Source organism: Antedon mediterranea, chromosome 3, assembly GCF_964355755.1.
Source record: "Antedon mediterranea chromosome 3, ecAntMedi1.1, whole genome shotgun sequence".
Lineage (NCBI taxonomy): Eukaryota > Metazoa > Echinodermata > Crinoidea > Comatulida > Antedonidae > Antedon > Antedon mediterranea.
Genome location: NC_092672.1, coordinates 31,687,198 through 31,708,355, shown reverse-complemented (window position 1 = coordinate 31,708,355; position 21,158 = coordinate 31,687,198). Strand labels below are relative to the sequence as shown.

The following is a 21,158-nucleotide window of genomic DNA, read 5'->3' as shown; positions in this document are numbered from 1 at the left end:
AAAACCCATTGGCTGGCAACCAATTTGTCTATTTTTTGCTTTAAATTACATTTTTTTCAGGTAAATTTTTTTTTCGATCCAATTTTTGGTCAAAGTGAAACTATTATGTTACATTAAAATGGCATATTTAAAAAAAAAATTAAATAAAAAAATGTTCAGGGGCACAATACATCTTTAAATAGAATGATAATATTAATACCGCATTATATTATGGAAAAAAATTAGGGAAAAAATGGATTTTATCACACCTACTCTGTACTCTGGTGGAACGTAAGCAAAATAGCAAATTTTAATTATAAATAGCCAAGTCATAGAAATATTTAATGATTAATGAACTGAGCCCTTCGTGATGCTGTGATAAAATCAATGGTGAACTCGCAAGTTATTGTTCGACTAGGATTAGCTATATGCTTTATCAAACAGTGCATTGTTTGCCCAAATTTTAAGCTAATTAATTATTGTTTGTCTGTCACTTCTGGATGTGTTATAAATTATTTTCGAAATTATTAACAATTAATCATTTTCCTCTTAATTATTTTTAATTTATTATTTTTTGGGGGTGTGTTTTTTTAACTAAACTTCTTTTAAATATGTTTAAATAAATTTATCTGGTTCTGAATAATAAATGACACCAAATTTATGGTATATTGTCTAAAATATAAAAATAGCATTTTGGAAATTTAGTCCAGATACCAATGATATAGTAGTCTATTAGATTACTACAATTTTAAAGTATGTTTACGCCCCATGGTAAGCTGACAAAAACAAAACAGAATCGAATTGTAGTTCGTCAGTAAAGTTGAGAATGTCACAATGTTTTTATTGTTATGCTATCACTATTCTGGAAACACATAGTGAACTCAGATACATAGTTAACTCAGATTATTTCCAAAATATGTTATTTCTCATTAATTTAATTTGAATACAACACTGAAATCTCAATAGTTTGTTATCAAGAAGTGGAATTATTTGACATTTCATTGCTTATTGGGCCATATTCAGCCTCAAGTAGAACATTAATTAAGCGCAACCAGACAAATAGTATTATAAAACATTAAATTATGCAAATCAGTAACATTAAATGATGTCTATAAATACTGTGATTCTTATAGCACCACACCATACTTGAAAATAACAACTTTCATTTAACAAAAAAAAATAGATATGTATTTGTTTTCTAAACAGTTTTTTGATATGTTGTGTGATTTTTGGTTTATATATTTTTTTATATACGCTGTTACTTCTTGCTTATAATCATAGTTATTATTTAAGTTTTTTGTGATGCTTTTTTGTGTGTCTTTGAAAATTAAAAAAATTAATAAATATGTGACTTTTTTTGCATAAAAAGATGTATTTTTTCATGTTACTGTGAAGTGTAAGTTATTTTCATATTTGTACGCAATTCTATTTTGGTATTCTTTCAACCATATAGATGAATATAATTAGTATTATCTGTAGACTTCAGCATGCGTATGTAGACGCCATGCAACTGAAGTTACCAGCAAACAGCCTGTCCCAAGATGCACCCGTGCGTAATGCAGTTTAATATTCATTGTTGAAAGCAATTTGTAACATTTTGTTTGTATCCATTTACAGAGTGTCCAAAGTTCATGTACGGGCTTGGTTGTAGTAGAAAGTGTGACTGTCATCCAATCAACTCAAAGAGCTGCGATCATGAGACCGGTTTATGCAAATGTAAAGTGGGTTTTGTGGGAGAAAGGTGCCAGCGAGGTAAAACAGTTTTTTTATAACACAAACATGTCAAGTGACTTAATGAAATTAATTAAGCTCTGTCTACACTATCAAAGTAGTTTGACAAAAAAAGTGTGATGTGCCCAAATATGGTAGTGATATGGTCAAACATGGTAATGATATGACATCATCATGTCCATATATGGGAACATAACATTTTTTTGTCACATAAAGTTTTATGTTAAAATTGCATATTTGACTTACATCCCTTTCACATTGGCTTGCAAACTATAGGTACACACATAAGTAAGCACCAACATTTTGTTTGTTGTGTGTGAAAGGGTATTAAAAACTTATTTTGTCTAAAAACATCACTTCAAAATAAATTAATAGAATTCCAACAATATTTTGGAATATTTTATTCATATCAAAATACTTTATAATTGCAAAAAAGAAAACAAAAATACAGAATGTAAAAAAATTACAAAATAAAAAAAAAATACTACTTCAAAAATAATTATGAATTATGAGTTGTATGTTTTTATTTCAGAATGTGAAGATGGGTGGTGGGGTGTTGAATGTCGAAGCCGGTGCCGATGCAGTGACCCAACACTCTGCAACAAGAAGACGGGTGAATGTCGTCGACAGTGCCCCCCAGGCTACATGGGAGAAAACTGTGAAACATGTAAGAACTCTAACAATCCCATACTTTTTTTTAACCAATGTATATTGGATCTCTCTATAGGCAATTGTCAAGGGTCTTTCAAACATGTTGTGGCGCAGGCAAGTCAAATCCAATGTCAATGTTTTCACAACATTCCACGCAGCTATGCGCATGCGCGTACCCTTGGACATAAGCAAGTTGACCAATCACAAGCGACTGTTCAAATAATCCATTGCTTGTGATTGATCAAATCACTTGCGTTGCATTACGTCCTTGTGTTGCTGCTGTAGTGTTGGAACCAGCTTATATCAACTTTAAGATGGGTAGGAGACCCCATCCAGCACAATTACATCCATGATATTTATTGTATACAGATAATACAATTTTCTCATTAACAACTATGCGTGATAAATAAGGTGAAAAAAATATGCGTGAGGGGTTAATTCATCATAAATTTCTGTGATACATCACAATGCGTGGCATCACTCTCTCATTTAGTAAGTGTTAATTTGAACTTTATCTGGGTCAACATAAGTTAGTCGCTCAAAGGTTTGCGCATTATGTGACGAAGGAATTAACATTCAACCGTGAAACACACATCCATGGTTGATACTTTTTTTAGATCATTACTTTTTAAATTGAAACCGTATGCATGCTCCATCTATTTTTAAAATTAATATTTGTGCCCACGGTGGTACTTTTTTAGCAAGACTACATTATTATTACTAAATTATTTTATAACACAAAATCCGCATTTAAAAAATAAAAAAAATGATCAATTTTAGCCCTAATGACAATTTTCATCAAATAAGAGACCTTTCAAATTAGACTCTCCTCTGATATGAGACCACTTCCTATTGCCTTAAGCTCTGTCTACACTAAAAAGTGATTTTTCCAAATATAGTAGTGATATGACATCATCATGTCCCATATGTGCACATCACATTTCTTTGTCACATAAAGTTTGATAGTGTAGACAGAGCTTTAGGTGAATACATGCTATGGTCAAGTCACTGTGTGAATACATGTTAAGGTGAATTCACTATGTGAATACATGCTAAGGCCAAAGTCACTGTGTGAATACATGTTATGGCCAAAGTCACTGTGTGAAATGTTAAGGTCAAATCCACTGTGTGAATACATGTTAAGGCCAAAATCACTGTGTGAATACATGTTAAGGTCAAAATCACTGTGTGAATACATGTTAAGGTCAAAATCACTGTGTGAATACATGTTAAGTCATATCCACTGTGTGAATACATGTTAAGGTCAAAGTCACTGAATGTTTTATTCATATATCAAAAATCAATTTTATTTTGGATTTGAATTATGGATTTGCCTATTTTATCAAAGAATTTTAATAATTGGATGATATATTGTTTACCATTACTGACACTGTTTATAACAAAGAATTTGTTGAATTATGAAATAATAATGATAAAATATTATTATATTATATAGTAAGTCCTGTAGTGTCAAACTAATAACATTTTGCATACTTGTATTAAGCCTTAAAGGGGAGCTCCGGGTTTAAAATTTCTATTGTTATAAATAATATACATTTTTGTAACAATGATAATGACCCCACTTATATTTTGACAGCAGTTCTTTTCTTTTTTGTTCTACATTCACTCAATGTTTTTCTCAAGAAAACATATATAAATTGAAAGAACAATCCATCATTTACGTAGAAAAATACTATTTTTACCAAATTATTGTTAAAAAATAATATACTTTTTTGTAACAACATTAATAATGACCCCACTTATTTTTTTATAGCAGTTAAATAGATCGAGCATCATAAAGATGATTTGAAAATCAGTAATATTTCTATCTTATGAAAAATATTGATTTTTTTGTTCTCGATTAAAATGATTATTGGTTGAAATTATAATGAAAGTGAAAATATGGCAAATATTCAATTGATTAAAAAGTATTGCATCGAATTGCATGACCGATTTAGACATCAGCTCTTTTCCATTTTGCCTGAGAAGGCCGGATATTTTCTGTTACATATTTTATTTCATAAATATTTATGAGTTTTAGTTACAACCTTGATATTATAATACATCGTGATTAGGTCCCTAATGAAAACAAATTTCTATGCAATATTTTTTTATTAGGAATTTAAAGATGATTCCTAATTTGAATTAATTTGTTTTGCTAATAGAAATGGTCTTTTTGGAATTGTTCTGCCATCATAATAAACTCTCTCATTAAAAATATCGTTATTCTCATCAATTATTATCATCATCTGTCTACACTACCAATTTTTACAAAAATATGGACATGATGATGTCATATCACTACCATATTTGGACATAGAACTACCATATTTGGGCACATCACACCTTTTTTTTTCAAACTAGTTTGATAGTGTAGACAGAGCTTAAATGACCATCAGCTGTAGGCACTATGGTCATTTCGATAAAACACATTAATCAATTGTACACTATCTTACTCCAGGGTGGCCAGCTGATATCTGGATGTATATTATATAATACCTAAATAGATTCCCTGTCATGTGAAAATAGAATTTCACTTTTAACTCATGAAATTATTTGTACCATTGCATTCACAAACATTAATTCACTTTATTGGCACTATGGTAATTTAGAAACACATTAAACCAATGGCATACTATCCAGGGTCAGCTTATATCTGGACTTATATATATTATATAATATACCTAAATAGATTCCTGTCATGTGAAAATAACCTCATAAAAATATTTGTACCATTGCACTCAAAAACATTCTTTATATACTATTTAACTAAATCTTTAAACTGACTCCATGCTTGTTTTGCCTTTCTTCCAGTGTGTCCCGCAGGACGGTACGGCGAGAACTGCGAAGATGTCTGCCATTGCGGAGAGAGAGAGTGCAACTCAATCAACGGAGAGTGTTCATGTGAAGCTGGCAAAACTGGACCTGACTGTATGGAAGGTAGCGTATTACTAATACTGTATTATTATTATTAAGGACTTAGGGACACCACTATTCAGGTATTATTAAGGACTTAAGGACACCACTATTCAGGTATTATTAAGGACTTAGGGACACCACTATTCAGGTATTATTAAGGACTTAAGGACACCACTATTCAGGTTAAACCTCTATTAAGGGGACACCTCTATTAAGGGGACAATATGCTGTGTTCTACTGTACCAATAAAACTGATCTGCAATGTATATCTTACTACTAGTGGCCAGGAAATCCAATGCAACCCTCTATTTAAGGGACATGTCCCTATTAAGGGGACACTTTTCTGAGATACTAAAGAGAAATATTAGTTTTAACAGTGGCCTACCCCTATTTAGTGGACATTTTGTTAACAGAATTAATCTTGAAAAAATTGATCAGTATGGAACTATTATTTTGTTTCCAAGAAAATACTTATGCTCACTATGTCTACGGTTATATGCTTAAAAAATATATTTCAATTTAATTTGATGCTTTATCGTAGTCTTTTTGTCGAATTATTATGTAATAAATGTTGTTTATTTTGTAACAGAATGCCCAGATGGTCTGTGGGGAGTCGGTTGCCGCAGCGACTGCTCATGCTCTGACGATCGTAAGTGTGACAAGGCGACGGGAGAGTGCCAGTGTAGACTTGGATTCCAGGGGGAGACATGTCTTGAAGGTAAAGTAGATGAAAGGAGAAGATAATTAAGATGATGAATTTCTTAATATTATTTTCAATACACTGTATTTTTTTTAATTCATTTTAAAAGGCCTTTATACTCCTCACAATTATTTTCATCTTCATAATCAACCTCATTTTTGCATCATCATCATCATCATCAAAATATTCATCATCACTGTCATTGATGTCCTCATTCACCTGTGGTAACTTTATAATCAACAACATCATCATCATCATTATCAGTACCATCATTGTCATTCATATCCTGTTCACCTTACAATCATTAAGCTTTGTCTACACTATCGAACTAGTTTGACAAAAATGTGTAGTGTGCCCAAATATGGTAGTGATATGACATCATCGTGTCCATATACTGTATGGGCACATCACATGTTTTTTCACATAAATTTTGATAGTGTAGACAGAGCTTTAGTATCATAATAAAAATATTTTCATTAATATCATCAATATGATGTTAACCTTTAGTCAATTAGAGTTCTGATAAACTTCAATTTCAGAGTGTATGCAAGGTTGGTACGGATCAATGTGTCGACACCGTTGCCGATGTAAGAATGATGCGGATTGCGATAAGGAAACCGGAAAATGCCGTTGTCAGCCAGGATGGCAGGGACCAACATGTGGCGAATGTAAGTGTTGTCAGACAGACTATAACAACGCCTAAACGTTTTAAAACCTAGTTTAATGTGTACCACTATATTGCCAATTTATTGTAGGCCTGCATTTTCCCCTATTTTTCATATCTTTCTTTATTCTAAAAAACTCATTCAATACATAAGTACTGGTCTCCCATGAGGTCCAGATTTGTGACTTAACTACAAAATTAAAGCAAAATATATACATATTTTAAAAAAAAATACTTACTTTAAATACTAAAATTGATCTTAAATATTTTTAATTCATTAATAATGTTGGCGTAAATCAATTGGGAGGTTATTCCAGAGTTTTAAAGAACGGTAGAGGAAGGTTCTTTTACCTTGTAAATTGGTCCATGTTGGAGTATTCCACTTCTGGGTATAAGAGCCTGTGATATTCTTTGGCAAGTTCCTCAAACGGGTCTACATAGACTAGATTTTCTCTCTCTGATGTTACACAATGTTCATCTGCCATTTCTGAAAATAACTTACTGATATTATTTCATTTTTTTGTAGCATGTCCCGGCGGTTACTATGGTTTTAGTTGCGAGGCCAAGTGTGCATGTCACAACAGCGCTGAGTGTGACCCTGTTACTGGGGAATGTATCTGCGAACCTGGATGGCAAGGAGCTCAGTGTCAACAAGGTGAGACCGCCTTCTCTAACGTTATCAAATAGACAATCATTTTATTATCATTGTAAATAAATTTATCAACATACACAGTTCTACTAAGTTATTTTATGAATGTCTTTTTTCTCAGTTTGCGACAATGGATTTTATGGTCGTTTCTGCGAGAACAAATGCTCGTGCTTGAATAACGGCATGTGTGATCACGTAGGAGGAGGATGTACGTGCTCCGCTGGATGGAGAGGAGAAATCTGTGACAAACGTACGTGTTGTTCTTTTTTAAAAAAACAATAATGATAACTATTAATCACTTAGCTCTGTCTACACTATCAAACTACTTTGACAAAAAAAAGTGTGATGTGCCCAAACATGGTAGTGATATGATATGTCATCGTGTCCATATATGGGCATATCAAATTTTGTTGCCACGTATAGTTTGATAGTGTAGATGTAGCTTTATATATGTGTAATATTAATTTTAGGAAAGACAACTCAGTAAAAATGTTATTACTTTTTTTTGTATAGCTTGTCCAGATGGCTATTATGGACATGAATGCCAGAAGAGATGTCGCTGTGGTAACGGTGCTCGCTGTGACCCTATCAATGGAGAGTGTCTCTGTTCCCCTGGTTTCACTGGTGACCTCTGTTTACAAGGTAACCATTTCATTATTTAGTTTTATTTTTATTTCATATGCATCCAACAGCAAGTAACTTGCCGATTATTTGATGGATAAACTAAAGGAATCCAACAGGACACTTAGTTCGCCTTGCCAAGATAGGAATTCGTAACAGTCCTTTGATCTTATGTCTGGATGCACCAAATACCAACCGTACTGTACTATTTCTGTGGTGTGTGGTGTTTGTTAAGGAGCGTGGAACTGATTGTGTCACAGCCACAGATAAACCCTTTGATCTCCGGAGCTCAGCATCATGTTGTTAATCATCATGCTTGATATAAACTCCCCAAGTCTCATTTGAGACTTTGGAAGTTTCAATTACAACATTGGTACTGGGTTATTAACTAACCATGACACTGTTTGAAGATTGAACCCTAGACCTTAGGATTAGAAGGCAAACATGTTAACCACCAAGCTACAATTATTTGTTGTTGTTATTTGTAAATCAATTGATTGTTAAAATAAATACTGTTGAGAAATAATTGTTTACATTATATTCATTTCTAGAATGTGCTGATGACCGGTTCGGACAGGATTGTCGCGGCGCATGCGACTGTAACAACGGAGCAGATTGTGATCATGTGACTGGACTGTGTCTTTGTACCGCTGGGTGGATTGGACATGCGTGTACCAAATGTAAGAAAACAGTCGTTTATTGTATTGTATTCAATTTTAAACCAAAAAAATATAAATAAAATGTTAACTATTTCTTAGATGTTAATATATTGATTTTATTTATTACGTACAATGTATTTTAATATTTTAAAAGACAATGAAAAAAAAGTGGGAAAAAACATTAACTATATACACAATTGATACATTTTTTTGTTTTATAATAAATTGTAACTTTCGTGTTTTTAAAATTGCATTTTCTTTCTCCTCCAGCATGCATAAGGGGATACTTCGGCGTTGGGTGTACACAACGTTGTATTTGTCAGAACGGTGGTATTTGCAACCCAGAAGATGGTAGCTGTGACTGTATGCCTGGATGGATGGGTCGTGCTTGTGAACTCAGTATGTTTTTTTTATAAAGTCAATTTTATTGTTATTTGCTATTAAAGAAAGGAATTTACTTGTTTCATTGTGATAAGAAATTTAAATAATGCAGATACTGTGGCTTATTTAAAAAAAAATATTTATGTCTTAAAATCTGTTATGTAAATATATTTCGTTTCCAAAAACACAAAATACAATTTTTTTAAATTGTGTTTAGGATGTGTTTTTTAATTAAGTGAATTTTATTTTGCTAGTAAAGAAAAGAATTTACTTCACAATACTGTGTTTTTAAAAAACATATTTATGTTTCTTGGAAAATCTGTTTTTTGTAAATGTATTTTGTTCAAAAGACATGAAAAATACATTTTTTAACATTTTTTTTTAGGATGTGAAGCTGGCTTTTTCGGACCTCACTGTACACAGGAATGCGACTGCTTGAACGGTGGGTCATGTGATCGATTTAACGGGACATGTAAATGTGCTCCAGGATGGACCGGAAATCGGTGTGAAGACGGTAAGTGTACAAGAATATTGGGTGGGAGAAATGAGGTAGGGATTCAAATTTAGAAATTATGACTTAAACCATGATAAAACTAAATGCTGTACTAACCAATGTCTATGTATTTAAAATATGTGGGTTTTTTTGTTATTTAACAGCTTGTCAAAAGAACTATTTCGGTGAGAACTGCGAACGTAAATGTCTTTGTCAAAATGGCGCTAAATGTGACCACGAGACTGGCGAATGCGATTGTGCACCTGGATGGAGAGGCTACACTTGTGATAAAGGTTAGATCATTTTTCTATTTTTCGATAGATTTTGTACATGAAATGCGTGTTTTTTATATGTAAAAAAGTTCTCTTTAATGTATTTAAAGCTGGAAATCTTGTCTTTCATAGTTCCCTCTGGTCAACCTTTGTACCCATTGACTTTATTCCCCTTCAAATGCGACCCTTCACACCTCACTCCAGCTAGAAATTCTCATTATATTTATTTTCTTCCAGCCTGTGTTGAGGGATATTTTGGTGACTCATGTGAAAACCTTTGCCAATGCACCCTAAACACCCCATGTAACCATGTGACAGGTGAATGCATCTGCCCTCCAGGGTTCACTGGACTCCAGTGTAGTAGGGGTAAGTATTACTTTGTGTAAACACAGGATTGTAATATCAAGTGTAGTAGACTTTACTGATACTGAACGTTCAGAAAACTGGAAAATCTCTTCTAAAACCTAAAGCTCTGTTTACACTATCAAACTAGTTTGACAACAAAATGTGATGTGGCCATATATGGACATGATGATGTTATATCACTACCATATTTAAGCATATCACTACCAAATTGGGGCATATCACAATGTTTTTGTCAAACTAGTTTGATAGAATATTCTCGAGTGCTTTTCATTCATTGATAGACATGTTCATAATTTGACTTTTCAGCTTGTCCCGCTGGTAGGTATGGTCAGGATTGTGAAGAGCTGTGTCTGTGTGGACCAAACACAAATTGTGATCCAGTGGATGGGGAATGCAAATGTAAACCAGGCTATCGAGGAAAGAAATGCGAAAAATGTAAGACAAACATTCTGCAAACACTTATCCAAAATCAGTATCTAAAATGATTTGTCGTATTCGAATGAAAAATAATTATTATGAATAATAATAAAATGTTATATTGTTTGTTTTGATCACAGTCTGCCCACCAGGTCGTTACGGACCAAACTGTCACCAGAGATGTGAATGTCGAAACAACGCACAATGTAATCCAAACGACGGATCGTGCGATTGTCCCGCTGGTTATATTGGATCAAGCTGCAGTAATCGTGAGTACAGGAGTTTCTTCTTTGCATCGTGCACAAAGCGACAACACCGCTATTGAGTCCAATGGTCATTCTGCATATGCTTTTTGTGTGTTCAAAGAATGAATTTGTACTTGACAGCGAAAACACATCTGTTGAGTCTAATAGTCATTCTGCATATACTTTCTGTGTGTTCAAAGAATTACTTTTGTACTCGATATTGACAGCAAAAACACATCTATTGAGTCGAATAGTCATTCTGCACATGCTTTTTGAGTGTTCAAAGAATGACTCCTTTTGTACTCAACAGCTGAATAGTCACTTCAATATTATTCTCTACTTCAAGAATTAAATTAATTTATCTATAAATATTTCTAACAACCAAATTAAAATTTCTCTTTTTGTAGTTTGCCCAGCTGGTTCTTTTGGAATCGATTGTAATGAGAAGTGTTTCTGCCAGAATGAAGGAATTTGTGACCCTGTGTCAGGTCAATGCTCATGTCCGAGTGGTTTCTTTGGTGAATTCTGTCAAACAGGTTGGTAGAAAGTTTTTAAATTATTTTCGACAAACTGAAAACGCTAAAACTCTACAACTTCTAGAATCAGACTAAAGCTTTGTATACATTATCAAACTAGTTTGACAAAAAAAGTGTGATGTGCCCAAATGTGGTAGTATATATGACATCGTCATGTCCATATATTGGCACATCACATAAAGTTCGATAGTGTAGACAAAGCTTTACTAACAATGCTAGAACAAATTCTTCAAACTGCCTGCTTGCCCAATTCCAAACTAACAGTTGATTCTCTAAATTAATTTGATGTATATTAATTAAAATTTATAGAGTGCCCACCAGGATATTTTGGTGTGAATTGCGAAATGTCTCGAGAATGTTTCAATGGTGGTCAGTTGGATGCTTTGAGTGGTATCTGTAATTGTGGTCTTGGCTTCACTGGTGTCTCCTGCGAAGAAGGTAAGATCAGATGAATTTTTTTTTTTTCCACTCATAGATCTCGACGAAAACTGAAATTCCTATAAGGGACTTGTTTATAACTAAAAGTTTAAAGCGATATTTTAGACAAAAGTTCCACAAAATGAATGTTTTTTAAAACCATTTTTGGAAACCTATGCTTTCTAAACCAAGTCTCATATAAGGTTACGGTACAGTGGTAAACTAAGACAGGAATTGAACCAAGGACCCTGGCCTGTCAACCACTAACCTACAGTGCCACTTTTCTTATTAGGCGTCATCTACAAATTATTTCAGACCACAGAGACGCGTCTGAAAACTTGCAACCCATCAGACGCGTCTGTCCAATGCTGAACCTCATTAACGATCTATTATGAATATTCATGAGCTACCCAATCGCGGCGAAGACGCGTCTGTGTGATTAAAACCCGTCTTCGCTGTTTAGTAGGTAAAACAATAGAAAACGCGTCTGAGTGATTAAAACCCGTCTGTATTGCTTGTATGGTGAAACAACATTGGTATCATTTCACAGAACCAACAAATCTGAGACTAGGCCTAGGTTATCCTAATTTGGACGGAAATTAGCCGATGAGACGACATCGGGCCTGTGGACCTCAGCTCATGCAGAGAGAAAGAAAGTCTAGGCTAGCCTAGTTTCGGCGGCCTACACTAGGCCTATAAATTATTTAACGCTCCTACCTTGGGTTAGTGAATTATAAAAACAACGACACCTAGGCCTAGGCTAGGATATGAAAAATAAATATATATTCCATATTAAGATTTAACATAGGCCTTTTAAAATGATTACGACATGTGTAAAGAAAAAGGCTCGACCAGAATTTGGAGGGGGAAAACATGTGAGCAGTTTAGAGCTAGAGAGAGTATTATGTTTCATGTCATGTGACACAAAATCCAGGTACACGATCTTAATTACTGTTTTATCGTCGTCAGGCGGCAGCCGCCAGAGAGTATCGCGTTTCATGCCATGTGACAAAAAAACTAGGTCTGTATTTATTACGGTCTTCTGTCGGCAGTCTTTTTGAGCGACCGACTGAAAACGTTCTGATACTATATTTAGAATGAATTGTGTACGATCTTTTTTTCTCGGCATCGTTCTGGATGGACTGGACATTCGCTATAATATGTTTATTAGTTAGCTTGTTCGTTGAGGTTCACCTGTGTTGGATCGCGTGTCTCTACGTTTACATCGTGGGAAATTTATATTTATATTCGCCGTTGATTAGGTAAACACGCACGAGGGAAACGATTACGATTAAAAAATATTATATATTTACAACTTGGTCCTCCGCCAGTTAAATTTAACACATTAATTTCACACCTTCTTACTTCACTAAGAACATCGTAGGGTTGTTTATTTAGGTTACGAACTCCCTACGAAGTTCAGAACGTAGCTCATTGAAAGTTGTTTATTGAGGTTACGAAGCCAAACAATGGAACCTACGAAGCCAACAACGTAGCCTACGAAGCTACTTCGTAGGTAAAGTTGCAGTATTTTCTTTCTGTACTGTAGGTCAATAGTTTGAGTGATTCCATGTTCCAAAAGTTAACTTTAACGTTTTTGCATGTGGTAAATTCACTCTTTAGCACAAGAAAAATAAAATCGCAAAAATAAAAGGTCGCGAATAAATAGAAACGAAAATTTGCGCTTTACAGTATACTCTGTCGGCGGTTAAAGGGTATACTTGTACTGATTTGTTTGTCTTACTGCCGGTTGTAAATAATAATTTAATATCACGCTCTCAATGAATTCACTTGTATGTAGCGCGTTTAACACCAGTACACAGTATAACAATGTGCAGTCAGCCGTATATAGGGGCGGGGCCATAGTCGAACATGCATATTGGCGTCTAGACGCAGCCAAATCAGACGGGTTTTGAGACGCGTTTTTGGGTAAACAATAGAAAACGCGTCTGGACGCTGATTTGTGGTCTGAAATAATTTGTAGATGACGCCTTAATTATAAAGTACAGTATGATTATACTGTTTATTTAGGATAGTGTTGTTATAATTGTACATAAACTTATAGAATCAGAGTTGTGGCTTGGTGGTTATGATGCTTGGCTACCAATTTAAAGGGTCCTGGGTCATTTTTGACAAATGACAAATTAAAATTTCACTGCCAAAGAGCATCTTGTGTATATTTGTCAGGATTGCCACCTTTTAAGAAGGATAGTGAAAGAATGCGCTTATGGTTATCCTTGGCAATTTGCCTAAATATATATAAACAAAACAAACTTATTTAATTGTTTTTTCTCTATGATAGGTTGTGTTCCTGGTACGTACGGTTTCAACTGCGAACTTGAGTGTCCATGTCAAAATGGCGCATCATGTGACAAGATGACAGGCTGCTGTATGTGCGGTGATGGTTACTATGGCAATGTTTGTCAATATGGTAAGTAGACAACGAAATTGACTCAAAACATCAAGATTCCTTCCGACAAATATGTTTTATTCTTAAATACCATAACGTTCTAGTGTTGATGCTGTGAAACTTTCTCTTCCATAAAACTGTGATTTTTTTTAAAGATCATTCTACATTATATTTTTATACCTTTAGTTTGGTATTTAAGTAGCTATAAGAACAAAGTCAACAACAAGTCTTTCATTCATACATTTATTGTTAAAAATTTGATTTTAATATTGTACATAGTCTATTTTTGTAATTCTTTATTTTCTTTTTACTTAAATTGTTTGTCTGGAGTTGGAGAAACAGGCTCTGGCGATAGTCTTTAACGGCTTTCGTCTCTCCTCAGTGCCCCCTTTTTATGTTTCACTGAATAAATATTAATAAATTAACATAGCTTTTGATAGTATGTTATTCGAAGCTAGGCATGCTATTGCTTGGACTTTCCATTCTAATAATAATAATATCCTGGATTTATATAGCGCCTAATGTTGTGAAACCTCTAAACGCTGTACATAAAACTAATATGATAAAAGAGATTTCTACCATGCCAAAAAAAATCCAAACCAAAGTAAGGGGATACGCCCTCGTCGCAACCAGGGATCGGTCTAATTGAACCCTGGTCAGCACCATTTGTGTCTCGGTCATCCCGGACTTCTGCCCTACTTAAACTAGATCTTGGCATTGAAAGGGAGAAAAAAAGGGATTCTATTATACATTAATATATTATTTTTTAGCTTGTTTATAATTGTGGGTTTTTTTTGCATTGTAGAATGTCCAGAAGGCTTCTATGGCTTCTATTGTAGCAAACAGTGCGAATGTTTTGATGGCGCATCATGTGATCCAGTAACCGGCCAATGCCGATGCCCGCCAGGACGTCAAGGACCAAGCTGTGAACAAAGTAGGTTTCTTAAAATTGTAATAAATTTATTTGACACATAATAATAAATAATAGTACAACTGCTAAAAGTAGATTTGAAAAGTTTAAGAAAGCTCTGATACTGCATTGTTGATATAAACTCTTTAGACAGATCCCTTCAAATTAATTTATTTTTATTTCAATGAATATTACTATATGTAACTTTTTTAGTTTACTTTGCAATGGCAATGTTTGTATTGACAATGCTATTGAGACCATGCAACTGTCAAGGAAATTAGGCATATGTTTGGTACATACGCATAATATGCAGTAACAGTAAGGTTGGTAACCAGAAGACTGACAATGTTTTACCTTAATTCCAGCCTGTTCGCCAAATTTCTATGGTGCCCATTGTGAATTCTTCTGTGACTGTGGAAATGGTACGCAATGTCATCCAGAGACCGGTCAGTGTGATTGTCCATCAGGACGTACTGGACAAGGATGTTTAACAGGTATGTTAAAAGAAGGAGTTATTCAATATTTTATGTACCCATCTCATACTGTAAAATGGTGGTTGTCATTGGGCCTAGTGCTTTCTTGAGGCTGCCGGGTGTTGTCAGTGTATAAAAAATAACTACTCAAATTTTCTATAATCTGAGCCTAATTATTTGTTCTACGGTAACTATTTTCGAGAGTTTTATATTTTGACAGTCTTCTTCCATGTTTTTGATGAGTAAAGTTGGGCAAAAAATGGTTTTATACACTTGTATAACGGCACTAAATAGGGCGCTTATTTGAATGTCTACACATTAATTTTGTTTAATTTTTTATTTTCAGAATGCACACTTGTATAGCGGCGCTAAATAAGGCGCTTATTTGCATGTTCACACATTATTTTTGTCTATAAAACATGTTTCTTTCAATTGTTAATTTTCAGAATGCCCTGAAGGACGTTATGGTCCAAACTGTGTGTTTAACTGTGACTGTGCACATTCGTCAGCTTGTAACGCAGTAAACGGATCGTGTTCATGTGTAGATCAGTGGATTGGACCAACTTGTGAAAAAGGTGAAGAACAACAAACTACAGTAGTTTAAAAGCGATATCTACACATTTGGGTCCCAACAAATTAACCCCTCTGGATAGGGATTGACCATAGGGTTAAACCTATATTGTCTCTCGTTTGTTTAATGGGATAGTGTCCCAAAAAAAAGGTGTCCCTTGAATAGAGGTGTCCCAAAAAGGTATCCCTTGAATAGAGGTGTGTTTGTACAGTAGTTTCATATTACTATTTATATTTTTACACAGCATTGTTTACTACTTATATCCAAATTGTTCGAACTCAACAAAAGATGTCGTTTAAACATATATCAGGTAGAAATAGCATGCATGGGTGCACATGCCGAATGAACTTTGAACTCTGGATGAGATAAAAATTTGGAATGCGAATGAATCAATATTTTTGTTATTTTCAGTTTATTTTCTAATATTAATTTGAATGTAGTTTTCTTTCATTTTTGGTCAATTCGTTTCTTTTTGCATGCATATTTTTAATATTTAATAACGATATAAATATTTCTCAAATTAAGTCTGATCAAAATCAGATCATCAAACCAAAATCATATAAATTGGAAGATTTTTTTTTTATGGCTGACTTCTGTCGTAAACGACAATGTCAATTAGTCTTAAATTCATCTGAATGATGACTAAGCCAGGACTGTATAAAGCACCTTTGGCTGGTGAGCAATGCTGATTTCAAATGCCTAATGGAACCGAACCCCAGTTCCATACAGCACCCGATATTTCCAGATGGTCTCCCATCCAAGCTCTAACCAGGCCCAGTGGTTGCTTAACTTCGGTGATCTGACGAAAACATGTTTTTGAACGTGGTAATGCGGTAATTGAAGAATAAAACAATAAAAATCAAACACTCAATTTCTAATTTTGTTCTTTTGTGTTTAATATTTGGAATGTCATTTTCTTTTCTGTTTCTCTTATTTTAAAATTTTATTTTCACACTATATTTTCTCAAAGCATGCATTACATTTTTATTTTGTGATGATTATATCAATAAACAAACAAAACAGGAACGATGGGTTTTGAAATCATATTTATTTCACATTTATTATATTTATTGATATTAGGGAGCTTTCGACTTTCTGACGACCTAAGACCTAGGAATTGACTGGGATGAGTTTTCTAAATTTCTGTTCTGTACAGAAAATGACCCAACAACGCAATATACCTAGGTCAAAGGTCATCGCAATCGAAAGCTCTCTAATACAAGAGAATGAAGCATGAATGAGTTTATGTAACTATTCATATACAATTTCCAGTAAAATAAATACAACTAATTGATTTAATTATTTTGTTGTAATTTTCAGAGGGACCACCGCATTTCAACAGGAAAAAGCACCGTAGCCAAGACACTGACCAAACGCAAGCGAACCCACCAACAAACGCCAATCAGAATAACTACCGAGCTGGTCTAAGACAATAATTTTTCTTTTTTTGTACATTATTTGTATATTCTATCTATGTGAGACAAGTTCCACTAACGGTGGTGTCCCCGACTCTTTGCATGATGCCGAGTTGGCTATCTTTCGCAATTCCGCGTATCTGCTGGGTTTTTCCCACGTTTACACCATCCAGCTGAAAATGAGGTATAACTCGTAAAATTTCCTTTAAAGAAAGGAAAAAAATGAATGCAGATGGTTAATTTTTCTTGGGTAGTATAAATATCTATTATTTCTGTAAAAAAAAAATGAAATATGAGATTTTACGCCATTATGGCAAAGGGAAAGGTTGGTTTACCAACAATTTTTTGTAGAAGATTCGCGACATCATTTTTATTATAAATTATATTTTAGTATCAACTTTTTATCTATTTATATTAATCATCACCTTTCAAAAATGGTTTTATCTAAATAATAACAAATATTTTATTTAAAAATTGCTTTATATTTACTAAATGTTTTTTAAAAAAAGGAAAGTTTTAGTGGAAATTAAATTTGTATCAAGCATGCTAATTTTGATTAGATGCTGTTTTGTCATCCAAACACCAACTACTGCAGACCTGTTGCTACTTGACTGTAAAGCTAGCTACTTTTTATTTGCCACTTAACATCACAGGTTCAGTAAAAACTTGTAGGTGTTTTCATATTATAAACTATGCTGCTCAAATATTATACAGTATATGTTGTAAAGCTAGCTATTGAGTATTTTTCAACATCAGATCAAAAGTGCACTACAAACTTGTAGATGTTTAATACAGCAAGCATGCTACAAACTGTGTGCTGCTTGAATATATGTAACAACACCATGCTACATTGTATATGCTGCTGTGTTACCAGCATAAGATCACAGCATCACTACACACTTGTAGATGTTTTACAGCAAGCATGCTACAAACTGTGTGCTGCTTGAATATATGTAACAACACCATGCTACATTGTATATGCTGCTGTGTTACCAGCATAAGATCACAGGTTCACTACAAACTTGTAGGTGTTACGTAGCATGCTACAGACTGCTTGAATATTTGCAACACACTATATTGTTTTGCTGATGTGTACCAATATAAGATCACAAGTTTACTACAAAGTTGTAGGTGCTTTCATACAGCAAGCATGGTGTACAAACTGTGCTGCGTGAATGTAGCAAGCAGCATTGTATTTACTGCTGTTGTACTAACATAAGATCACAAGTTGATTACAAATGTATGTGTTCATGTAGCATGCTACAATCTGCTTTTATGTAACATGCTACATTATTTTGCTGCTGTGGTACCAACATAAAATCCCAAGTTCACTACAATTTTGTAGGTGTTTTAATACTGACTGTTGCTGCTTGCTACATCTTGTAACTGTGCTACAGACATACTTTAGTACACTAGCATGTGATCACAGTTTGTCTCCAAGATGCTACAGTTTTAATGTTGATGACCTCGCTAAAAGGTCACCAGCTATTGAATGCTAAGCTTCTACAGTACGGTAATAAGGTTGTTACTACTCTTTGCAAGACATCTCATAGCCATACTGTCATGGGTCAAAGTCAAAGGTTATAACAAGCTGGGGAAAATGTAGAGCAAGTTTATCAACATATTGTATAAAAGCATGTATTTTACAACTTCGTGGTCAGTGGAAAATTTTTTGTAAGAAATGGAAAATATAATTTGCTTTCCTTTTGGCAGCTTGCTTTTTATATTATTTGTATTTTTGTACTTTATTTAGATATTATGTTAATACAAAAATTGATAACTTGAGAAAAGCCATTTCTCACCTGACCTCGGACTGACTATATTAATATTATTTAGAAAAAATCACATTTGTTGTAAATGTTAATAATAATAATGATACAACATATTTAACAACTTGGTAATTGATAATGAAAAGAAACAATTAAATAATTTTTTTTATAGATTTTATACTCATTTGTTTAAATATATTTAGTTTTATAGTTAATGTTCTTTTCGAATTATTCATTTTTAAACTGTATTTATAAAATTCTCAAACAGTAATCACGACTATACTTCCAAAATACTGTAAAAAAAAATAACATTCTCCATTTTTTGTATATTGTAAATCATTTCTTTTGTAAATAATATTATCAATAACTTTTCTGGTACATTTAGAGAATTTGAAAATCGCTCAGCTATAATAATATTTCCCCAGTCTCTGTGATTCTTTTGTAATTTTATCAATTAATCTTCAACAAGTTAATACATTTTAGAGAATGTTGTTAAACTTTACTGAACAAGTATATCACAATTGTTTACACATGCGAGTGTATTTAAATGTAAAACAGGTGTATAAAACTCATTAGTTATGCATGATTAGGCTAATCCCACTTCCAGTTTTTTCAACAAACAATAACTTTATTGTGCATTCTTATTTATAGTTGTTTTTTGACCAAATTGCCGTGCCATAAACTGTTCCCAGCTGAGCTTTATTCATTCAGTTAAATTTAATATTACATCAGAAAATATGTGGTCAGTTAGTTTAGTACTCATAATTTTCTATTCAATATCAGTGTAAAAGTAAACCATATTATTAAGAGCTGGAAATAACCCTATAAAAGATCTACCTGTATAACATAAGCATAGACAATCCTAAAGTGTGTGATGATTGTTTGGGGAAAATAAAAGTACAAATGTCTATTTTAGCAAACAAGGCGGATCCCAGTTTGAGGAAGAGCGCACTCCTATCCCCCCACCCCTCCCCTCCCCTTGACAGTTAAAATGAAACTACTTTTTGTATCTATACCGACTATTATGTTACCACTAATCCTGTTTAAAATATCCTAGATGCGGCAAGCAATAATAAGCTTCCATTGTAAGCTCTCGGTATCAGATTTTTAAACAAATTTTCCAGATCTTTATAATGCATATTGATATGAAACAGGAGTTAATATTTAAATGTATTTAAATTTACAGGTGTACAAGATCACAAAACAATTTAGTGTAGTGAAAGATATATATAACTGTACATATATCTTTTGTACATGTAATTGTAACATATTGCAGGGTAGGAATATTTAATGAAAATATAACTATGTATCGTCAGTGTAATTGATAATATAATAATTCTATATAATTTCATACAATCTAATCATATTCTTGTTGAAGATCTTGATTTTAAAGTTAGTACCTGGATAAGATAATAAAAGTTTTTAAAATATCAACAAGGTTTGAGTTTGATTTCACTGTTTTATTTGTTGATACACATCCATGCATGTTTGATTTCACTGTTTTATTTGTTGATACACATCCATGCATATTCTATAACTATTTGTTGGACATATGGAAACTTTTTAAACAACCGATTACCGTATATCCTCAGGTATAATCCCACTTTATGTCTGATCTCACAAACAGGCATTTTTTTATTTTTTTTTATTTATTCAATTTCTGCCATAAACACCTATGCTAGTTGGTCAACCCTGAACAGAGAAAAATAAATAACGTTCTACAATAAAAGCATCGACAAGAAAGCGACCAACTACACACATTTTCAATATCAAAATTATTTTTTAAAAAAATATTGAGATAATTAAGTAATTTGGTTTTAAAAGAACTAACAGAAATATTTAAGTTGCAGATTTCACTGGGTAAGTTATTCCAAATTCTGGTAACACGTGGGATATATGATTGAAAAGAA

The 21,158-nt window shown here is 33.4% G+C and overlaps 1 protein-coding gene across 4 annotated transcripts in view; it reads left to right on the top strand.

The window, feature by feature from the left end:
• LOC140045221 (uncharacterized) overlaps window positions 1–20,685 on the top strand; it is a 121,242-nt gene extending 100,557 nt beyond the window's left edge. For 3 of the 4 annotated variants that reach the window (XM_072090039.1, XM_072090036.1, XM_072090037.1), the window contains 23 exons: window positions 1,597–1,731; window positions 2,243–2,377; window positions 5,176–5,301; window positions 5,870–5,998; window positions 6,520–6,648; window positions 7,171–7,299; window positions 7,415–7,543; window positions 7,807–7,935; window positions 8,466–8,594; window positions 8,844–8,972; window positions 9,340–9,468; window positions 9,612–9,740; window positions 9,957–10,085; window positions 10,392–10,520; window positions 10,643–10,771; window positions 11,155–11,283; window positions 11,593–11,721; window positions 14,003–14,131; window positions 14,916–15,044; window positions 15,386–15,514; window positions 15,940–16,068; window positions 16,309–16,374; window positions 17,385–20,685. In XM_072090039.1, coding sequence (XP_071946140.1) covers window positions 1,597–1,731; window positions 2,243–2,377; window positions 5,176–5,301; window positions 5,870–5,998; window positions 6,520–6,648; window positions 7,171–7,299; window positions 7,415–7,543; window positions 7,807–7,935; window positions 8,466–8,594; window positions 8,844–8,972; window positions 9,340–9,468; window positions 9,612–9,740; window positions 9,957–10,085; window positions 10,392–10,520; window positions 10,643–10,771; window positions 11,155–11,283; window positions 11,593–11,721; window positions 14,003–14,131; window positions 14,916–15,044; window positions 15,386–15,514; window positions 15,940–16,068; window positions 16,309–16,374; window positions 17,385–17,500 — 2,900 coding nt within the window. In that variant the 3' untranslated portion in view covers window positions 17,501–20,685. The remainder of the gene's footprint in view (window positions 1–1,596; window positions 1,732–2,242; window positions 2,378–5,175; window positions 5,302–5,869; window positions 5,999–6,519; window positions 6,649–7,170; window positions 7,300–7,414; window positions 7,544–7,806; window positions 7,936–8,465; window positions 8,595–8,843; window positions 8,973–9,339; window positions 9,469–9,611; window positions 9,741–9,956; window positions 10,086–10,391; window positions 10,521–10,642; window positions 10,772–11,154; window positions 11,284–11,592; window positions 11,722–14,002; window positions 14,132–14,915; window positions 15,045–15,385; window positions 15,515–15,939; window positions 16,069–16,308; window positions 16,375–17,384) is intronic. The other variant, XM_072090038.1, reaches the window with a different exon arrangement.
• Window positions 20,686–21,158: the final 473 nt, after the last annotated feature.